This window comes from Anomaloglossus baeobatrachus, chromosome 3 (assembly GCF_048569485.1).
Source record: "Anomaloglossus baeobatrachus isolate aAnoBae1 chromosome 3, aAnoBae1.hap1, whole genome shotgun sequence".
NCBI lineage: Eukaryota > Metazoa > Chordata > Amphibia > Anura > Aromobatidae > Anomaloglossus > Anomaloglossus baeobatrachus.
Genome location: NC_134355.1, coordinates 465,761,937 through 465,777,759, shown reverse-complemented (window position 1 = coordinate 465,777,759; position 15,823 = coordinate 465,761,937). Strand labels below are relative to the sequence as shown.

The window sequence follows — 15,823 nt, the reverse complement described above, 5'->3', positions numbered from 1 at the left end:
TGTGGTGGTGTGTGACCTGTGTCCCCTGGCTTGCCCAGGGCGACACATTTGCAGGTTACTAGAAGATAATATCAAAAATATATATCCAACTATTGATAATATATATAAATAAATATATAAGTATATTAGCAGCTACAACATATCCCAAGATATATAAAGTGCAAAAAGTAACAACAATGTGCAATATAGCAGCTGTAACAGATGTAATATATACTCAATGTTCAAATTATGCAATCACTACTAAAGTGCAAAAGTAATATAGCAGCCAATTATCAATGTAAACAATGTCCGGAATGCAGTAATTGCAAAGAGCACACTATATAAACCAATAGCGTCAGTAGTAAGATGTATGCTAACCTATCATACGACAAGAGGAAAAATAATACGAAAGGCAGTCATCAAGGACTGATCAGGTATCAGTACCTGATGACTCTGATGACTACCAAAGGCAGCAGGTGTGGCGGCACCAGGTCCTAAGTCCCTACTTGCGTTTCGGTGTACCTTCGTCTTGATGTAATCGCCTTTGGTATTATTTATTGACCATGGTTATATCATGCATACTTTATTGGTGATTCCTCGTGTTATATGATTACTAATATGATAGGTTACCATACATCTTACTACTGACGCTATTGGTTTATATAGTGTGCTCTTTGCAATTACTGCATTTTGGACATTGTTTACATTGTTAATTGTCTGCTATATTACTCTTGCACTTTAGTAGTGATTGCATAATTTGCACATTGAATATGTATTACATCTATTACAGCTGCTATTTTGCTCACTTTGATACTTTTTTTCTATATTGCACATTGTTGTCACTTTTTGTACTTTATATATGTTGGGATATTTTGTAGCTGCTAATATACTTATATATTTATTTATATACCGTACAGACCAAAAGTTTGGACACACTTTCTCATCTCTAGAACAACTATTAAGAGGAGACTTTGTGCAGCAGGCCTTCATGGTAAAATAGCTGCTAGGAAAACACTGCTAAGGATAGACAACAAGTAGAAGAGACTTGTTTGGGCTAAAGAACACAAGGAATGGACATTAGACCAGTGCAAATCTGTGCTTTGGTCTGATGAGTCCAAATTTGAGATCTTTGGATCCAACCACCGTGTCTTTGTGCGACGCAGAAAAGTTGAACAGATAGACTCTACATGCCTGGTTCCCACCGTGAAGCATAGAGGAGGAGGTGTGATGGTGTGGGGGTGCTTTGCTGGTGACACTGTTGGGGATTTATTCAAAATTGAAGGCATACAGAGCCAGCATGCCTACCACAGCATCTTGCAGCGGCGTGCTATTCCATCTGGTTTGCGTTTAGTTGAACCATAATTTATTTTTTAACAGACAATGACCCCAAACACACCTCCAGGCTGTGTAAGGGCTATTTGACTAAGAAGGAGAGTGATGGAGTGCTACGCCAGATGACCTGGCCTCCACAGTCACCAGCCTGAACCCAATCGAGATGGTTTGGGGTGAGCTGTACCGCAGAGTGAAGGCAAAAGGGCCAACAAGTGCTAAGCATCTCTGGGAACTCCTTCAAGACTGTTAGAAAACCATTTCCAGGGACTACCTCTTGAAGCTCATCAAGAGAATGCCAAGAGTGTGCAAAGCAGTAATCAAAGCAAAAGGTGGCTACTTTGAAGAACCTAGAATATAACACATATTTTCAGTTGTTTCACACTTTTTTAAGTATTTCATTCCACATGTTTTAATTCATAGTTTTGATGCCTTCAATATGAATCTACAATTTTTAGTCATGAAAATAAAGAAAACTCTTTGAATGAGGTGTGTCCAAACTTTTGGTCTGTACTGTATATATCATCAATAGCTGAATATATAGTTTTGATATTACCTAGTAACCTATATACTCCTTGCATGTTGCATTTTAAATAATAATATATATTTAATACTGGTAGATATTCCATGTTACTATGTAGATTTAATTTGCTGTGTCAAACCCATCTCATTGAGTTGTCATTTCTACTTGCTGCATATTTTTTTTTTTTAATTTAATAAAACTATTATGTAATTATTTATTGATGTTTGTGGCTATTTCTTGTGAATCGGTTTTCATGATTGGTGTTTAATAGCCCGCCCATATGTATTTGGGGTGATACCCCGGTTGGTGTTAATTGTTTTAAAAATGCATGATGTTGTCAGTACATCCATTTGTTTTTAAGGTCCTGTACATTTTAGATTGATCATAAAGATTGCACTTTTTCAAGCAACAGTGCAGGTTAAGGCTTTCTTCTCACATCAGTGATTCTGGTACATATGTTACTGTTTTTACAGTCACCCGTCTCCATGATGCTGTCTTCAGCCGCTGCTGTCTCCTCCTTCCAGGCCGGCTAATTATGCTCATACATATGCACTGCACAGCCGACCCAGAAGTAGCAGTGGCCAGACACAGCATATCGGGAGACTTCAGCACCACGGACAGCAGCGGCATGGACAGGTGAGTAAAAGTGCCTGATCTCCGTGTATTATCACGGATAGCACACAGAGATCACATGTGTGCCAAAATCACGGCACATGGAGGGATATACGCACCTTTATCATGTCAGTGAAAAATGTCTGTGTTTTTCACTGACGTGTGAAATAGGCCTAACGCGGGCTTTACACAATGCGATCTATCGTGCGATCGCATGTACGATATGTACGATTGTACCCACCCCCGTCGTTTGTGCGTCACGGGCAGATCGCCGCCCGCGTCGCACAAAGTCATTAAAGCGCCGTCACACGTACTTACCTGCTGTGCGACCTCGCTGTGGGCGTCAAACATCCTCTTCCTGAAGGGGGAGGGACGTTCGGCGTCACAGCGACATCACACAGCCGCTGGCCAATAGAAGCGGACGGGCGGAGATGAGAGGGACGTAAACATCCCGCCCACCTCCTTCCTTCCGCATAGCCGGCGGGAGCCGCGGGACCCAGGTAAGGCTGAGTTCATCGTTCCCGGGGTGTCACACGGTGCAATGTGTGCTACCCCGGGTATGATGAACAACCGGCGCCATGTAAAATAAACAATATTTTAAAACCTAGCGACGAGTACACAACTCACGATTTGTGAGCGATACTGCGTCGCTCGGAGGTGTCACACGAGACGACGTCGTGAACGATGCCGGATTTGCGTCACGAAAACCGTGACCCCAATGATGCATCGCACAATAGCTCATCTCGTGTAAAGCCCCCTTAAGAGTGATATATGATCATGTAGGTGGCTCAAGGAGCGTGGCACTGCAAAGACTCTTTACTAAGGTGGAGAAAGACTAAATACTGTAGTTTGGGGCAATAAAGAGTAGTGTGCGCCACATAGAGGCAGTGAGGTCTAACCTGTCTGTGATCGTTTTAGGCCAGCCTTCTTTTGTCACTTCTAAAGGCAGAGACCCTGTGTATGTTGCCAAGTGGATCCTGACCATTTCCAGTGTGCGCCTGAACATTCAAGTGAATGTTTGCTGACCCTACTAAGTGCAATCTGTGTATGCTGTCCAGGTGATTGTGGACTTCATTTGGAATAATTGAACAGATAGCGGCAGAAGTATTGTGCTTGCTCCATCCAATTTGTCCAGAGACCTGTAGCTTACGTCATGTAAGTTAAATTACTTTGAGTTACCCTGTAACCATATACAGTCATGGTCAAAAGTGTTGACACCCTTCAAATTGTTCAAGAAAATGAATTATTTTTCCAGAAAATTATTACAATTAGGTAATGTGCCCACGTGGCATTTTTTTTTGTATTTCTTTATGCAATTTTCCTAGCTTATTTTAATAAATAAATCCGAGACATGAGTTTTGCTACGTATGCATTACTCATCTTCTCCTGTAGAATTGGTTTCTCAGAGCCTTCTTTTGAAGTTATTTTTCTGTGTTAACCATTGATTTACTGTCAGAGTACTGACTAAAAAGGTGTTCTAGAGCAGTTAGTGAGTGTGACATAAGATTGTTTTGAACTTTAAACTTTCAGGCTTTATTTCGCACCATCCACCAGAGCTCTCAATGTAAGAGAACCATCATTTGATAGCCATCTTGGCTATTTTAAACATACATTTGGCTTGCATCTATTTAACATATGATTAGTTATGCAGGTTCTCGTCATGTCACTGCATTGTTACTGCTTTGCTCCTGATGGTCAAAAAATCTTTTTTCTTCCTGTATACTACACATTACAACCTGTTCTCACATTTCCTAATAACTCAGTGTGTTATTAGGTTGATTTCCAACTAAAAGGTCACTGGTTCGAATTGAGGAGCTGCCATGAAGAAAAGAGAAACAGCATCATCCAGATCATTGACAGCGGTGTCTTGACCAAGCAAATTGCCAAACTACATCATGTGAGTGCCATGACAGCTGGAAGAATATGAAATGAAGTCCGTTCATCCATTCAAAAGCCAAGAGGTGGACGTCCAGGCACAATATCGGAGTCAATAAGTCAGCTCATCACAAGGTCTATCAGTTGTAGTGCGAAAAACACAGCAGTTGGGTGGCCCGTATGCTTCGTAATAGTGAGATCACAGATGTCCATGCAAGCATCATGCGTCGCATGATACACAAATCTGGAATGGTGGTCTGAAAAAAAGGTGAAGAAGCCTCGACTTCAATATACTCATAAAAAGCGTTGGACTGAGTTTGCAAAAAAGTACTAAAAGTGGACAGTAGGAGATTAGAAATGAGTAATTTAGAGCGAAGAGGCAAAAATCAATAAATTATGCTCTGATGGGTGCAAATAGGTCTGGAAGAAACAAGGGAAAACAAGGGAAAAAGGGGTTAACGGATTGAGAAATTGAAGGATCGGTCAAGTTTGTTGGAAGAAGCCTGATGATATAGGGTTGTTTCAAACCCAAAGGCACTAGACACTTGACCATGATCAATGGAGGTCTCAATGCTGAGTTATAGGTGAGTATCCTATAAGATGAGATAGTGTTCTAGAAGGACAATGACCTGAAGCATACGTCAAGATTGCATATGAAATTCTTCAATAACAATGAAGTAGATGTCCTGGAATGGCTCCCACAGTCCTCAGACCTCCACCCAGTGGAACACTTGTGGGTAGAGTTGTAAAAAAAGCTGTATACATACCCAAGTGAGTCGACCAGTATACACCAACATTGGGAACATGTAGAAGAGACCTGGGATCAAATTTCAGCCAAGAAATTATTGAATCTGATTGCGAGCATGTCCAGAAGGATTCAGACATTGTTGAAAACCAAAGGTGAATTTACAAAATACTATCAAAATAATATAATTTTAATTTTAGATTTTCAGCCGCAAAATAGTAACAATGTAGTGACAATGACAGCAATCTGAATAACTAATCATATGCCAAATAATTGCAACTCAAATTTATGTATGAAATAGCCAAGATGTTTTTTTTATAAAATGACGGTAGTCTCATTTTCAAAACTGTAGTGGATGGTGAGATATGAAGCCAGAAAGTTAAAAGTTCAAAACATTGTTACCCTTTTGCTCGTCAGTGTACACAACACAGATGCTACCTCCATATTATACCAATGGTAGAATCAGATCTCCCTTTTAATCTTCAAAAAGAGGCACTACAAAAGCTGAAGTGTGAATTATCAGTGTTAAAATGCTCCCTACACTGTGTGCAGAATTATTAGACAAATGAGTATTTTGATCACATGATACTTTTTATACATGTTGTCCTACTGCAAGCTGTATAGGCGTAAGGGGTACTTTGCATGCTGCGACATCGCAGGCCGATGCTGCAATGCCGAGCGCGGTAGTACCCGCCCCCGTCGCAGCAGCGATTTCCTTGTGATAGCTGCCGTAGCGAACATTATCGCTACGGCAGCTTCACATGGACTCACCTGTCCTGCGACCGTCGCTCTGGCGGGCGACCCGCCTCCTTGTTAAGGGGGCGGGTCGTGCGGCATCATAGCGACGTCACACGCCAGGCGGCCAATCGGAGCGGAGGGGCGGAGATGAGTGGGATGTAAACATCCCGCCCATCTCCTTCCTTCCGCATATCCTACGGAAGCCGCAGTGACGCCGGTAGAAGATGTTCCTCGCTCCTGCGGCTTCACACACAGTGATGTGTGCTGCCGCAGGAGCGAGGAACGACGTCGGACTGTCGCGTCAGCGTAATCATGGATTACGCCGACGCTGCACCGATGATACGATTACGACGCTTTTGCACTCGTTAATCATATCATCGAGCCTTTACACACTACGATGTCGCATGCGATGCCGGAAGTGCGTCATTTTCAATTTGACCCCACCGACATCGCACCTGCGATGTCGTAGTGTGCAAAGCCCGCCTAAGAGCCAACTACCAATTAAGTAAATCAAATGATGTGCATCTCTGTAATGAGGAGGGGTGTGGTGTAATGACATCAACACCCAATATTAGGTGTGCTTAATTATTAGGAAACTTCCTTTCCTTTGGCAAAATGGGTCAGAAGAGAGATTTCACGGGCTCTGAAAAGTCCAAAATTGTGAGATGTCTTGCAGAGGGATGCAGCAGTCTTGAAATTGCCAAACTGTTGAAGCGTGATCACCAAACAATCAAGCGTTTCATGGCAAAAAGCCATCAGGGTCGCAAGAAGCGTGTTGGGAAAAAAAAGTGCAAAATAACTGCCCATGAATTGAGGAAAATCAAGCATGAAGCTGCCAAGATGCTATTTTCCACCACTTTGGCCATAATTCAGAGCTGCAATGTTACTGCAGTATCAAAAAGCACAAGGTGTGCCATACTCAGGGACATGGTCAAGGTAAGGAAGGCTGGAAAACGACCACCTTTGAACAAGAAACATATGATAAAATGTCAAGACTGGGCCAAGAAATATCTTAAGACTGATTTTTCACAGGTTTTATGGACTGATGAAATGAGAGTGACTCTTGATGGGCCAGAGGCTGGATCAGTAAAGTGTAGAGAGCTCCACTCCGACTCAGACGCCAGCAAGGTGGAGGTGGGGTACTGGTATGGGCTGGAATCATCAAAGATGAACTTTTGGGACCTTTTCGGGTTGAGGATGGAGTGAAGCTCAACTCCCAGACCTACTGCCAGTTTCTGGAAGACAACTTCTTCAAGCAGTGGAACAGGAAGAAGTCGGTATCGCTGAAGAAAAACATGATTTTCATGCAGGAAAATGCTCCATCACATGCATCCAACTATTCCACAGCGTGACTGGCCTGTAAAGGTCTAAATGATAAACAATTAATGACATGGCCCCCTTGTTCACCTCATCTGAACCCCATAGAGAACCTGTGGTCCCTCAAAAAATGTGAGATCTACAGGGAGGGAAAACAGTACACCTCTCGGAACAGTGTCTGGGAGGCTGTGGTGGCTGCTGCACACAATGCTGATTGTAAACAGATCAAGTAACTGACAGAATCTATGGATGGTAGGCTGTTGAGTGTCATCATAAAGAGAGATGGCTATATTGGTCACTAATTTTTTGGGGTTTTGTTTTTGCATGTCAGAAATGTTTATTTTTAAATGTTGTGCAGTTATATTGGTTTACCTGGTGAAAATAAACAAGTGAGATGGGAATATATTTGGTTTTTATTAAGTTGCCTAATAATTCTGCACAGTAATAGTTACCTGCACAAACAGATATCCTCCTAAACATAGCCAAATCTAAAAAAAAAACACTCCAACTTCCAAAAATATTAAGCTTTGATATTTATGAGTCTTTTGGGTAGATTGAGAACATAGTTGTTGAACAATAATAAAAAAGTCCTCTAAAATGCAACTTGCCTAATAATTAGGCACACGGTGAATTTCCAGAAGCCTTAGGGGTACTTTGCACGCTGCGACATCACAAGCCGATGATAGCGATGCCGAGCGCGATAGTCCCGCTCCCGTCACAGCAGCGATATCTTGTGATAGCTGCCGTAGCGAACATTATCGCTCCGGCAGCTTCACATGCACTCACCTGCCCTGCGACGTCAATTGTGGGAATGTCAAGACCATAAATAAATGTCTCCACATATTTTTAAAGAATAAGATTACCTCTGCATGCTTCAAGTTGACCAGTCAAAACTTTTCGAATTTGAGAAACCCAAAGGTTTTTCAATTCAACAGTTGATGCCTACAAGAAAACAAAGAGATCATAATTATTGTTGGGTTGTCTCATTTTCAAAGAAGGAGGATAACGAACCATAGAAAATACTAATGAATGTAAATATAAATATACTAAGTTGAAAGGACATGTACTCCTGCTCTAGGACTTCACAGAAAATTGAACACAATTTTCATGCTTAAAATTTCTGTAACATTATGAGGGACATGTTTACCAACTAAAAATGTCTGTCCAAAAATTACATTTAACGTGGTACCTTTTTGGTAACCCTTTCTTGTTAATTTTTTATTCAATGCTTGCTTAGGCCTCTTTCACACGTCCCTGAAAAACACGCACGTTTTTTATGGACGTGTCAAAGGTGCGTATTGCCCTCGGTGTGCTGTGTGCATGGCCTATGTGTGTTCTCCGTGTGTTATCCATGATAACTCACGGAGAAAGGGAACTTTCTACTCACCTGTCCCTGGCGTTGCTGTCCGTGGTGCTCATCTTCGGTCTCCGGTCCTGCCGACTCCCCGCTGCTGCTGCTTCCAGCCGCAGGGAAGTGAATATTCAATAAGCATAATGAGCGGCGGTCGGACGCAAGTGACAGCAGCGGCAGAGACTGCAGGGCTGGAGAAGGTGAGTAATGTTTTGTTTTTTCTCTAGCAGACACATGTCTTTTCTCCGGTGTGTGTCACACAGAACACATCCGTGTGTGTTACGTGTGACACGTTTGCGTTCCGTGTGACACTCGTGATGCCGGAGAAAAACGGACATGTCGGCATGAGAAACACACGGACACACGTAAGTACGGATTGGACACACGCTCCGTACGAAAATACTTACGTGTGTCCAAAACATTAGGAATACATAGGTCCACGTGTGTACGTGTCTCCGGTACGTGAGAAAACTGCCAAACACGTTCCGGAGGCACGTACATGTGAAAGAGGCCTTAGACTAAGTGCATACTACATTTGTGGCTACTGTCAGCTGTATGCACTCAGCAGAAATAAGCCTAAACATGCATCCACCAAGGAGAACCATTGTACATTAGTATAAAGCAACGGTCTCCAACCTGTAGCTCGGGAGCCACATGTGGCTCGCGAGCCTGTGATGTGTGGCTCGCGACTGTCTTCAAGCTTGGTGCATAAAAATCAGGTCTAGCAAACAGTTATGAAGAACAGATCTCCACATGGTGACTTTTGTGAGTAGCCCCACACAGAAGAGCAGATCTGAATGGGGTTAAAGTTGGAACGCCTGGATCTTGGTATACTGCCTCGGTGTTAATTTCTGTAGAAACGTTTTGGATATCATTAAATTGGTAATGGGTTTCTGAGTGTCATTACTGTGAGGGTGTGGCAGCTGGATGTGGCTCGCAACCGTGTTTCAGGGCTAAATGTGGCTTGCGACCCTCTTTCAGAGCTGAATGTGGTTATCATGGTCAGAAAGATTGGTGACCTCTGGTATAAAGTATACTATTTTTGCGGTAACCCTCTGTGCACTAAATTGCAATGTGTATAGGACAGTGCAATTAAATAAATGGAGTGCAGGTACACACATGCCAGACTGAATCCTAAGAAAACAATTTTGGCCTCAATCTAAAATGTAGTGTTTATATAATAAATAATAATAATAATAATCTTTATTTCTATAGCGCCAACATATTCCGCAGCGCTTTACAATTCTGGAGGATCATATACAAACAAGTAACAGTTATAGAAAATACAATATTTAGAGGAGAAAAAAAAGAAAAACCACAACCCTGCTCGTGAGAGCTTGCAATCTACAATGAGCTGGGGGGGAGGGGCAAGCTACAAGTGCTTATTTACAATGACAATCCAGCCATCTCACGGAAATGGGGGATAGATAATGGCTTCCTGGACCAGTGGGCCAGAGGCTTGAGATGCCTTTGGGTGCCATGGAGTTTGATGTGGAGTTATGTTGTGAGAAGTTGTAGAGGGACTATGTGAATTGAATTTGATTAGTATATGTATTAGTATAGTATTAGTATATGATAGTAATGTTAAAGTAAAAGCCAAGAAAAAAGCTCCCAGAGTGAAACAATGCAGAGTGCACTAAGCCTAAAGCGGGCTTTACACGCTACGATATATCTAACGAGATGTCGGCGGGGTCACGTCGTAAGTGACGCACATCCGGCATCATTAGTGATATCGTAGCGTGTGACAGCTATGAGCGAGCAGAAATACTCACCTTCTCGTTCATTGTTGACACATCGCTCATTTTCTAAAAATCGAACATCCAGTTGTTCATTGTTCCCAAGGCAGCACACATCGCTCTGTGTGACACCTCGGCAACGATGAACACAGCTTACCTGTGGCCGCCGGCAATGCTGAAGGAAGGAGGTGGGCGGGATGTTTACGTCCCGCTCATCTCCACCCCTCCGCTTCTAATGGGCGGCCGCTGTGTGACGTTGCTGTGACGCCGAAAGTCCCTCCCCCTTCCGGAAGTGGATGTTTGCCGCACACAGCGAAGTCGTTTGGAAGGTAAGTACGTGTGATGGGGGTTACAGCATTGTGCGACACGGGCAACAAATTGCCCGTGCCGCACAAACGATGGGGGCGGATGCGATCGTAAAAGCGATTGCATGATAAATTGTAATGTGTAAAGCAGCCTTAAGTTACGTCTGTCCATTCCAGAAGTAACATTGTGCATACAACTTACTGTAAAAACACAGAAATGTATTATTTATGCAGTGTTTTCACAAAAAGGAAGACTGACAGGAAAAGGAGTTCTGAGAAGAGGAGGTCAATTAAAAGAAGAAACTCATTAAATTACTTGTGGTATAACTAAAGAAAGCATGTGTTACTGGAAGATTGATGGTATTGTTCATTTAGCTAAAGTTAGGCGCAGTCTTTACCTGAATTATGTACACTTCTTCTCTGCCATTAAACCAAACTTCAAACTTCTTGTTATCCCCTTTCACATTTTCAGTGATGCCAACAGAACTCATCTGTTTTATCAAATATAATGTAAAAAAAAAAAAAAAAAAAGATGAATAAATTAGACACAGTTCACATTTAAGTATATCAGACTCCCCTAGCAAAGTCATACACAAATTCGCAATGACATTGTCTTGGGTGTGTCCAGCTTTGGGGAGACCTCTGGTAAGTCTGGGACCAGAAGGTCATAATGTCTTATTATGGGCAGGTTTGCAGTTTGTGTTTGAGTGAATCCACTTTCTTTTCGTGTTAAGGACTCTTTCCTCTCTGGCTATCCTTTGTAGCCTTTGTGATCACTTCCCATCACTATAAAAAGTCACCTGTCTTAAAATTTGATGCTGGTTATAGAATCTCTTTCTTATGATGACCTTTTTGTAAGGAGCCTGTCTCTGGAAAAAGCTGAGGAGTCGTGCCAATTGCAGCTGTGGTGTTAAGCTGCATTGGAGGAGCTTGGAATGTTTTCCTTTTTTATCTATTTCCCTCTGTCTGCCTCCCTTCCCTTTTGTTGTGCTATTGCAGTGGTAAGACTAGTGCTTTTGCCAGCGTGACAGTAAGTGTCCCATCTCTCTATCACAAGGGTCTTCCTTCTATACCACCACCTCAATTGTGCAGCACGCTGAGCGTCTGTACGCTCCGGCGTGATAGACGTAACAGTAAAGTCTAAAATACAAATTCTTTCAAAAGCCTTCCATAGTTATATTTTCCAAGAATTCAGTTTGATCCTACTTTAGGTTAGTGATACCCAGCAGTTAACTCACATACAAACATATAAACTTGACAGTATTAGGCCGCTTTCACACTTGCGTTCAGCGCAATCCGTCGCTATGGAGAATAGCGCAGTCCGTTAACGCACTGCACTATTCTCCACAGACTTGTATTGATGACGCACTGTAACACAAGTGTCTGCGTTTCATCCACTGGACGACGCTGCGTCTTTATTTTGACGCAGCGTCGAACGGAGGGAACGCTACATGTAGCGTTTTTTGGGTCGTTAAAATAACGCACCCTGACGGATTGTTGGAATCCGCCAAGGTGTCTAATGATTGTCTATGGTGGCGGATTCCGCCGCTATGCGCTAAACGGCGGAATCCGCTGACGGATTCCATCACGTTCTACTGAGCATGCTCAGCATGTCCAGCAGAACGATCTAAATCGTTTAAAATCACTCCTGGTCTCTCTCCCCCCTCTCACCCCATCTCTCATACTCACCGATCATGGGCGCGACGCTGCACAGTTGTCACAAAGCTCCGGCGGCTTTTCCTCTTTTGAAAATCCCGGCCGCTCATTATTCCATCTAGTATTCACTAACTCTCCCGCCCACCGGCGCCTATGATTGGTTGCAGTCAGACCCACCCTCTCGCTGAGTGACAGCTGTCTCACTGCAACCAATCACAGCCGCCGGTGGGCGTGTCTATATCGTGCAGTACAATAAATAATTTAAAAAAACAGTGTGCGGTCCCCACCAATTTTGATACCAGCCAAGGTAAAGTTACACGGCTGAAGGCTGGTATTCTCAGGATGGGGAGCCCCACGTTATGTGGAGCCCCCCAGCCTAACAATATCAGCCAGAAGCCGCCCGGAATTGCCGCATCCATTAGATGCGACAGTCCCGGGACTCTACCCGACTTATCCCGAATTGCCCTGGTGCGGTGGCAATCGAGGTAATAAGGAGTTAATGGCAGCAGCCCATAGCTGCCACTAAGTCTTAGGTTAATCATGGCAGGCGTCTATGAGACACCCACAATGATTAAACTGTAAATAAAAGTAAATAAACACATATACCCGAAAAAATACTTTATTTGGAATAAAAGGTAAAAAAAACCACCCCCTTTCACCACTTTATTAATCCCCAAATACCCCTCCAGGTCCAGCGTAATCCACACGAGCTCCCGCAATGCATCCAGTTCTGCTACATGAAGCTGACAGGAGCGGCCGTAGAACACCGCCACTCTCTGTCAGCTCCAGGCAGCAACTGAAGTGAGTCGCGCTGTCAGCGGGGACGTCACTGAGGTAGTGTGTGTAGTGATGATCAGAGCGGTAGTTCCAGTGTGTATGGGGTGATGAGTGCGGTAGTGCCTGCGTGTGTGCGGTGATGATGGGGGTGGTAGTGCCTGGGTGTGTGCGGTGATGATGAGTGAGGTAGTGCCGGTGTATGTGCGGTGATGATGGGTGCGGTAGTGCCGGGGTGTGTGCGGTGATGATGAGTGCGGTAGTGCCTGCGTGTGTGCGGTGATGATAGGAGCAGTAGGACCGGGGTGTGTGTGGTGATGAAGATGGGGGCGGTAGTGCCGGTGTGTGCAGTGATGATGGGGGCAGTAGTGCTGGGGTGTTTGCAGTGATGATGGGTGCGGTAGTGCCGGGGTGTGTGCAGTGATGACGATGAGTGCGGTAGTGCCGGGGTGTGTGCAGTGATGATGGGGGCAGTAGTGCCGGCGGTGTGTGCGGTGATGATGGGAGCGGTAGTGCTGGGGTGGGTGTAGTGATGATGGGTGCAGTAGTGCCGGGGTGTGTGCAGTGATGATGATGAGTGCGGTAGTGCCGGGGTGTGTGCAGTGATGATGGGGGCAGTAGTGCCGGCGGTGTGTGCGGTGATGATGGGGGGGTAGTGCCTGGGTGTGTGCAGTGATGATGGGTGCGGTAGTGCCGGGGTGTGTGCAGTGATGATGATGAGTGCGGTAGTGCCGGGGTGTGTGCAGTGATGATGATGAGTACAGTAGTTATGGGGCGTGTGCAGTGATGATGGAGGCTCTCTCTCTCGGCTTAACACAACGCATTATTTCACAGGAATCCGTTGCCTTTATATAACACTATTTACAACGCATCCGTCACATGCGTTACAACCACTTTTTTTAAGCGTTTTTGCTTGCAGATTTGTCACAAAACTGCAAGTAATTCCTGATGCCATCAAAGTCAATGAGGATCCTGAAGTCTAGGATTTTTTCCTTGCAGATTTGGTGCAGAAAATAATCTGCAGCATGTCAATTCTTACTGCCTTTTTGGCTGCATTTTTCATCTTTGAAAAAAAGCGTATGGAAAAATGCAACAAAAACGCATAAAAAAGTATTTTGCCACTGCGGTTTCCTGCCAAGAGATAAGGAAATGGTGCAGAAATTTCTGCAAAGTGGGCACATAGCCTTATACAGTACATGCAAGGAAGCACAAGGGGAACATTACCTTCAATGCATTCTTAAAGCTGTAGGATGGCGATTTCTCATGTCCCTCTGTGCTCTCCTCTCTTTTCTTGCAGAAGAGAAGAGTTTTGGCATACAGAAAGAGGTGCCTTTGCATTGGCTTGAATCTGGCCAGATCTTTTACTTTATTATGGCCTTTCTTGTGATCAGTCCACACATTAAATGAGCCTTGCATAAGTAGTTTTCCAAGCTCACTGAGATCACCCTGCAAGCAGAAGACACGTTACAAGTAAAGGGCTTACATGCAGCAGTCAGTGGCTGATTACTATTTTAAAAAGGTTGCCTGAGAACAGCCAGCGGTATAAAATAATGAAAAAATATCAATTCTCTTCTGTTCCAGCGCTACAGCTTCAGTGTTTCCTATTTGTCCTGCAGTTGAATGATGTAGCCATCATTCATGTGACTGCTGCAGCCAATCGGTGACATGTGCAGTAAGGCATCACTGATAATGTCAGTGACTGGCTGCAGCAGGCACATAGATGATGAATGTGCTGCCGTCGTTGCAGGGCTAGTGGGGACCACTGAATTTGCAGGGGATTTACAGGTAAGTAGTGATTATATTATTTGCACAACATTAGACACCTTTCTTAAAATTCACTACATGTACAATAGCCTCTGGATTGATCACATAACCTCACATTACTGTATTTATAGTAAGCAGACAGACAGGGTGGATAATTTGCGGCATGTGTTAATGCAGACTTGATATTTAAGTAGTAATCTATCTCTAAAAAACCCTGTTATGTATAAAAGTGAATTAGTTAATCCCTTGTAAAGTACCCTCATTGTGGACTTCCATCACTTATCAAGAATGGTGACAACTACAAAACATGTCCTTGGAGGTCCTTGCAATGATTTCAATGGACTCCATGCAATGTTTTATTTCCAACGTGATAGTACTGCAAGAAAGTTGTATTTTTTTTCACATATTACAGCTCATTACTGGGGGGCGAGGCAGTAGCACACCCTTCTAACAAAAAGTCAAATAGTAGTTTTGGGACCATGGTGTTTTCTAACATACAATGCAGATTCATGACCATGTTTTGTCTATACCTCTGTGAGGGATTGCTGGGAGTTTGAGTTTTGTTTTCCCCCAGTCTGTCTTTCTGTGTGGGATTTGTGGCGCCCTGGACAAGCCAGGACGTCACAGGTACTGCAACAATACACCCCACATCCCGGCTAGGCACATCTAAGTCAGACAAAAATCCTTGTTGCCTCCCTCCAGGGGCTGATGTCCACACCAGGGGTTGGAGCCAGGCGATTGGCCCCACCCACCGAGGAGTTCACAGTCCTGGAGGCGGAAAAAGGAAGTGAGAAGAAGAGTAGTGAAGAGTAGTTAGAGAGTTGAAGAGTGAAGTGGTAGTGGAGCAGACTGACGGTGTCCGGGTGCGTGGCCCGGGCACATACAGCAAGGTTGGCAGACGGTGGTGACCGTCTGCAGGAGGGGCTGATTGACGTGAACCATAAGGACCGGGGACGGGCGGTGGCCCGCCGGTACCGGATCGGGGAGCGAAGAGAAGCCAGCACCATTCGGCAGGGCCTACGCACCCCGACCAGGCTTGGAGTCACCGTAAAACCAGTCAAATCCGTTAGCGAAGGGAACCTCCGGTGTTTCCCAGCAGTCAAATCCCGATTGAAGGCA

At 44.1% G+C, this 15,823-nt stretch overlaps 1 protein-coding gene across 5 annotated transcripts in view; it reads right to left on the bottom strand.

Annotated features, from left to right (window-relative positions):
- MCF2L2 (MCF.2 cell line derived transforming sequence-like 2) overlaps positions 1-15,823 on the bottom strand; it is a 644,468-nt gene that overhangs the window by 124,811 nt on the left and 503,834 nt on the right. For all 5 annotated transcript variants that reach the window (XM_075340561.1, XM_075340557.1, XM_075340558.1 and 2 more), the window contains exons 22-24: positions 14,165-14,386; positions 10,909-11,001; positions 7,982-8,060 (exon numbers count right to left, since the gene is read on the bottom strand). In XM_075340561.1, coding sequence (XP_075196676.1) covers positions 7,982-8,060; positions 10,909-11,001; positions 14,165-14,386 — 394 coding nt within the window. The remainder of the gene's footprint in view (positions 1-7,981; positions 8,061-10,908; positions 11,002-14,164; positions 14,387-15,823) is intronic.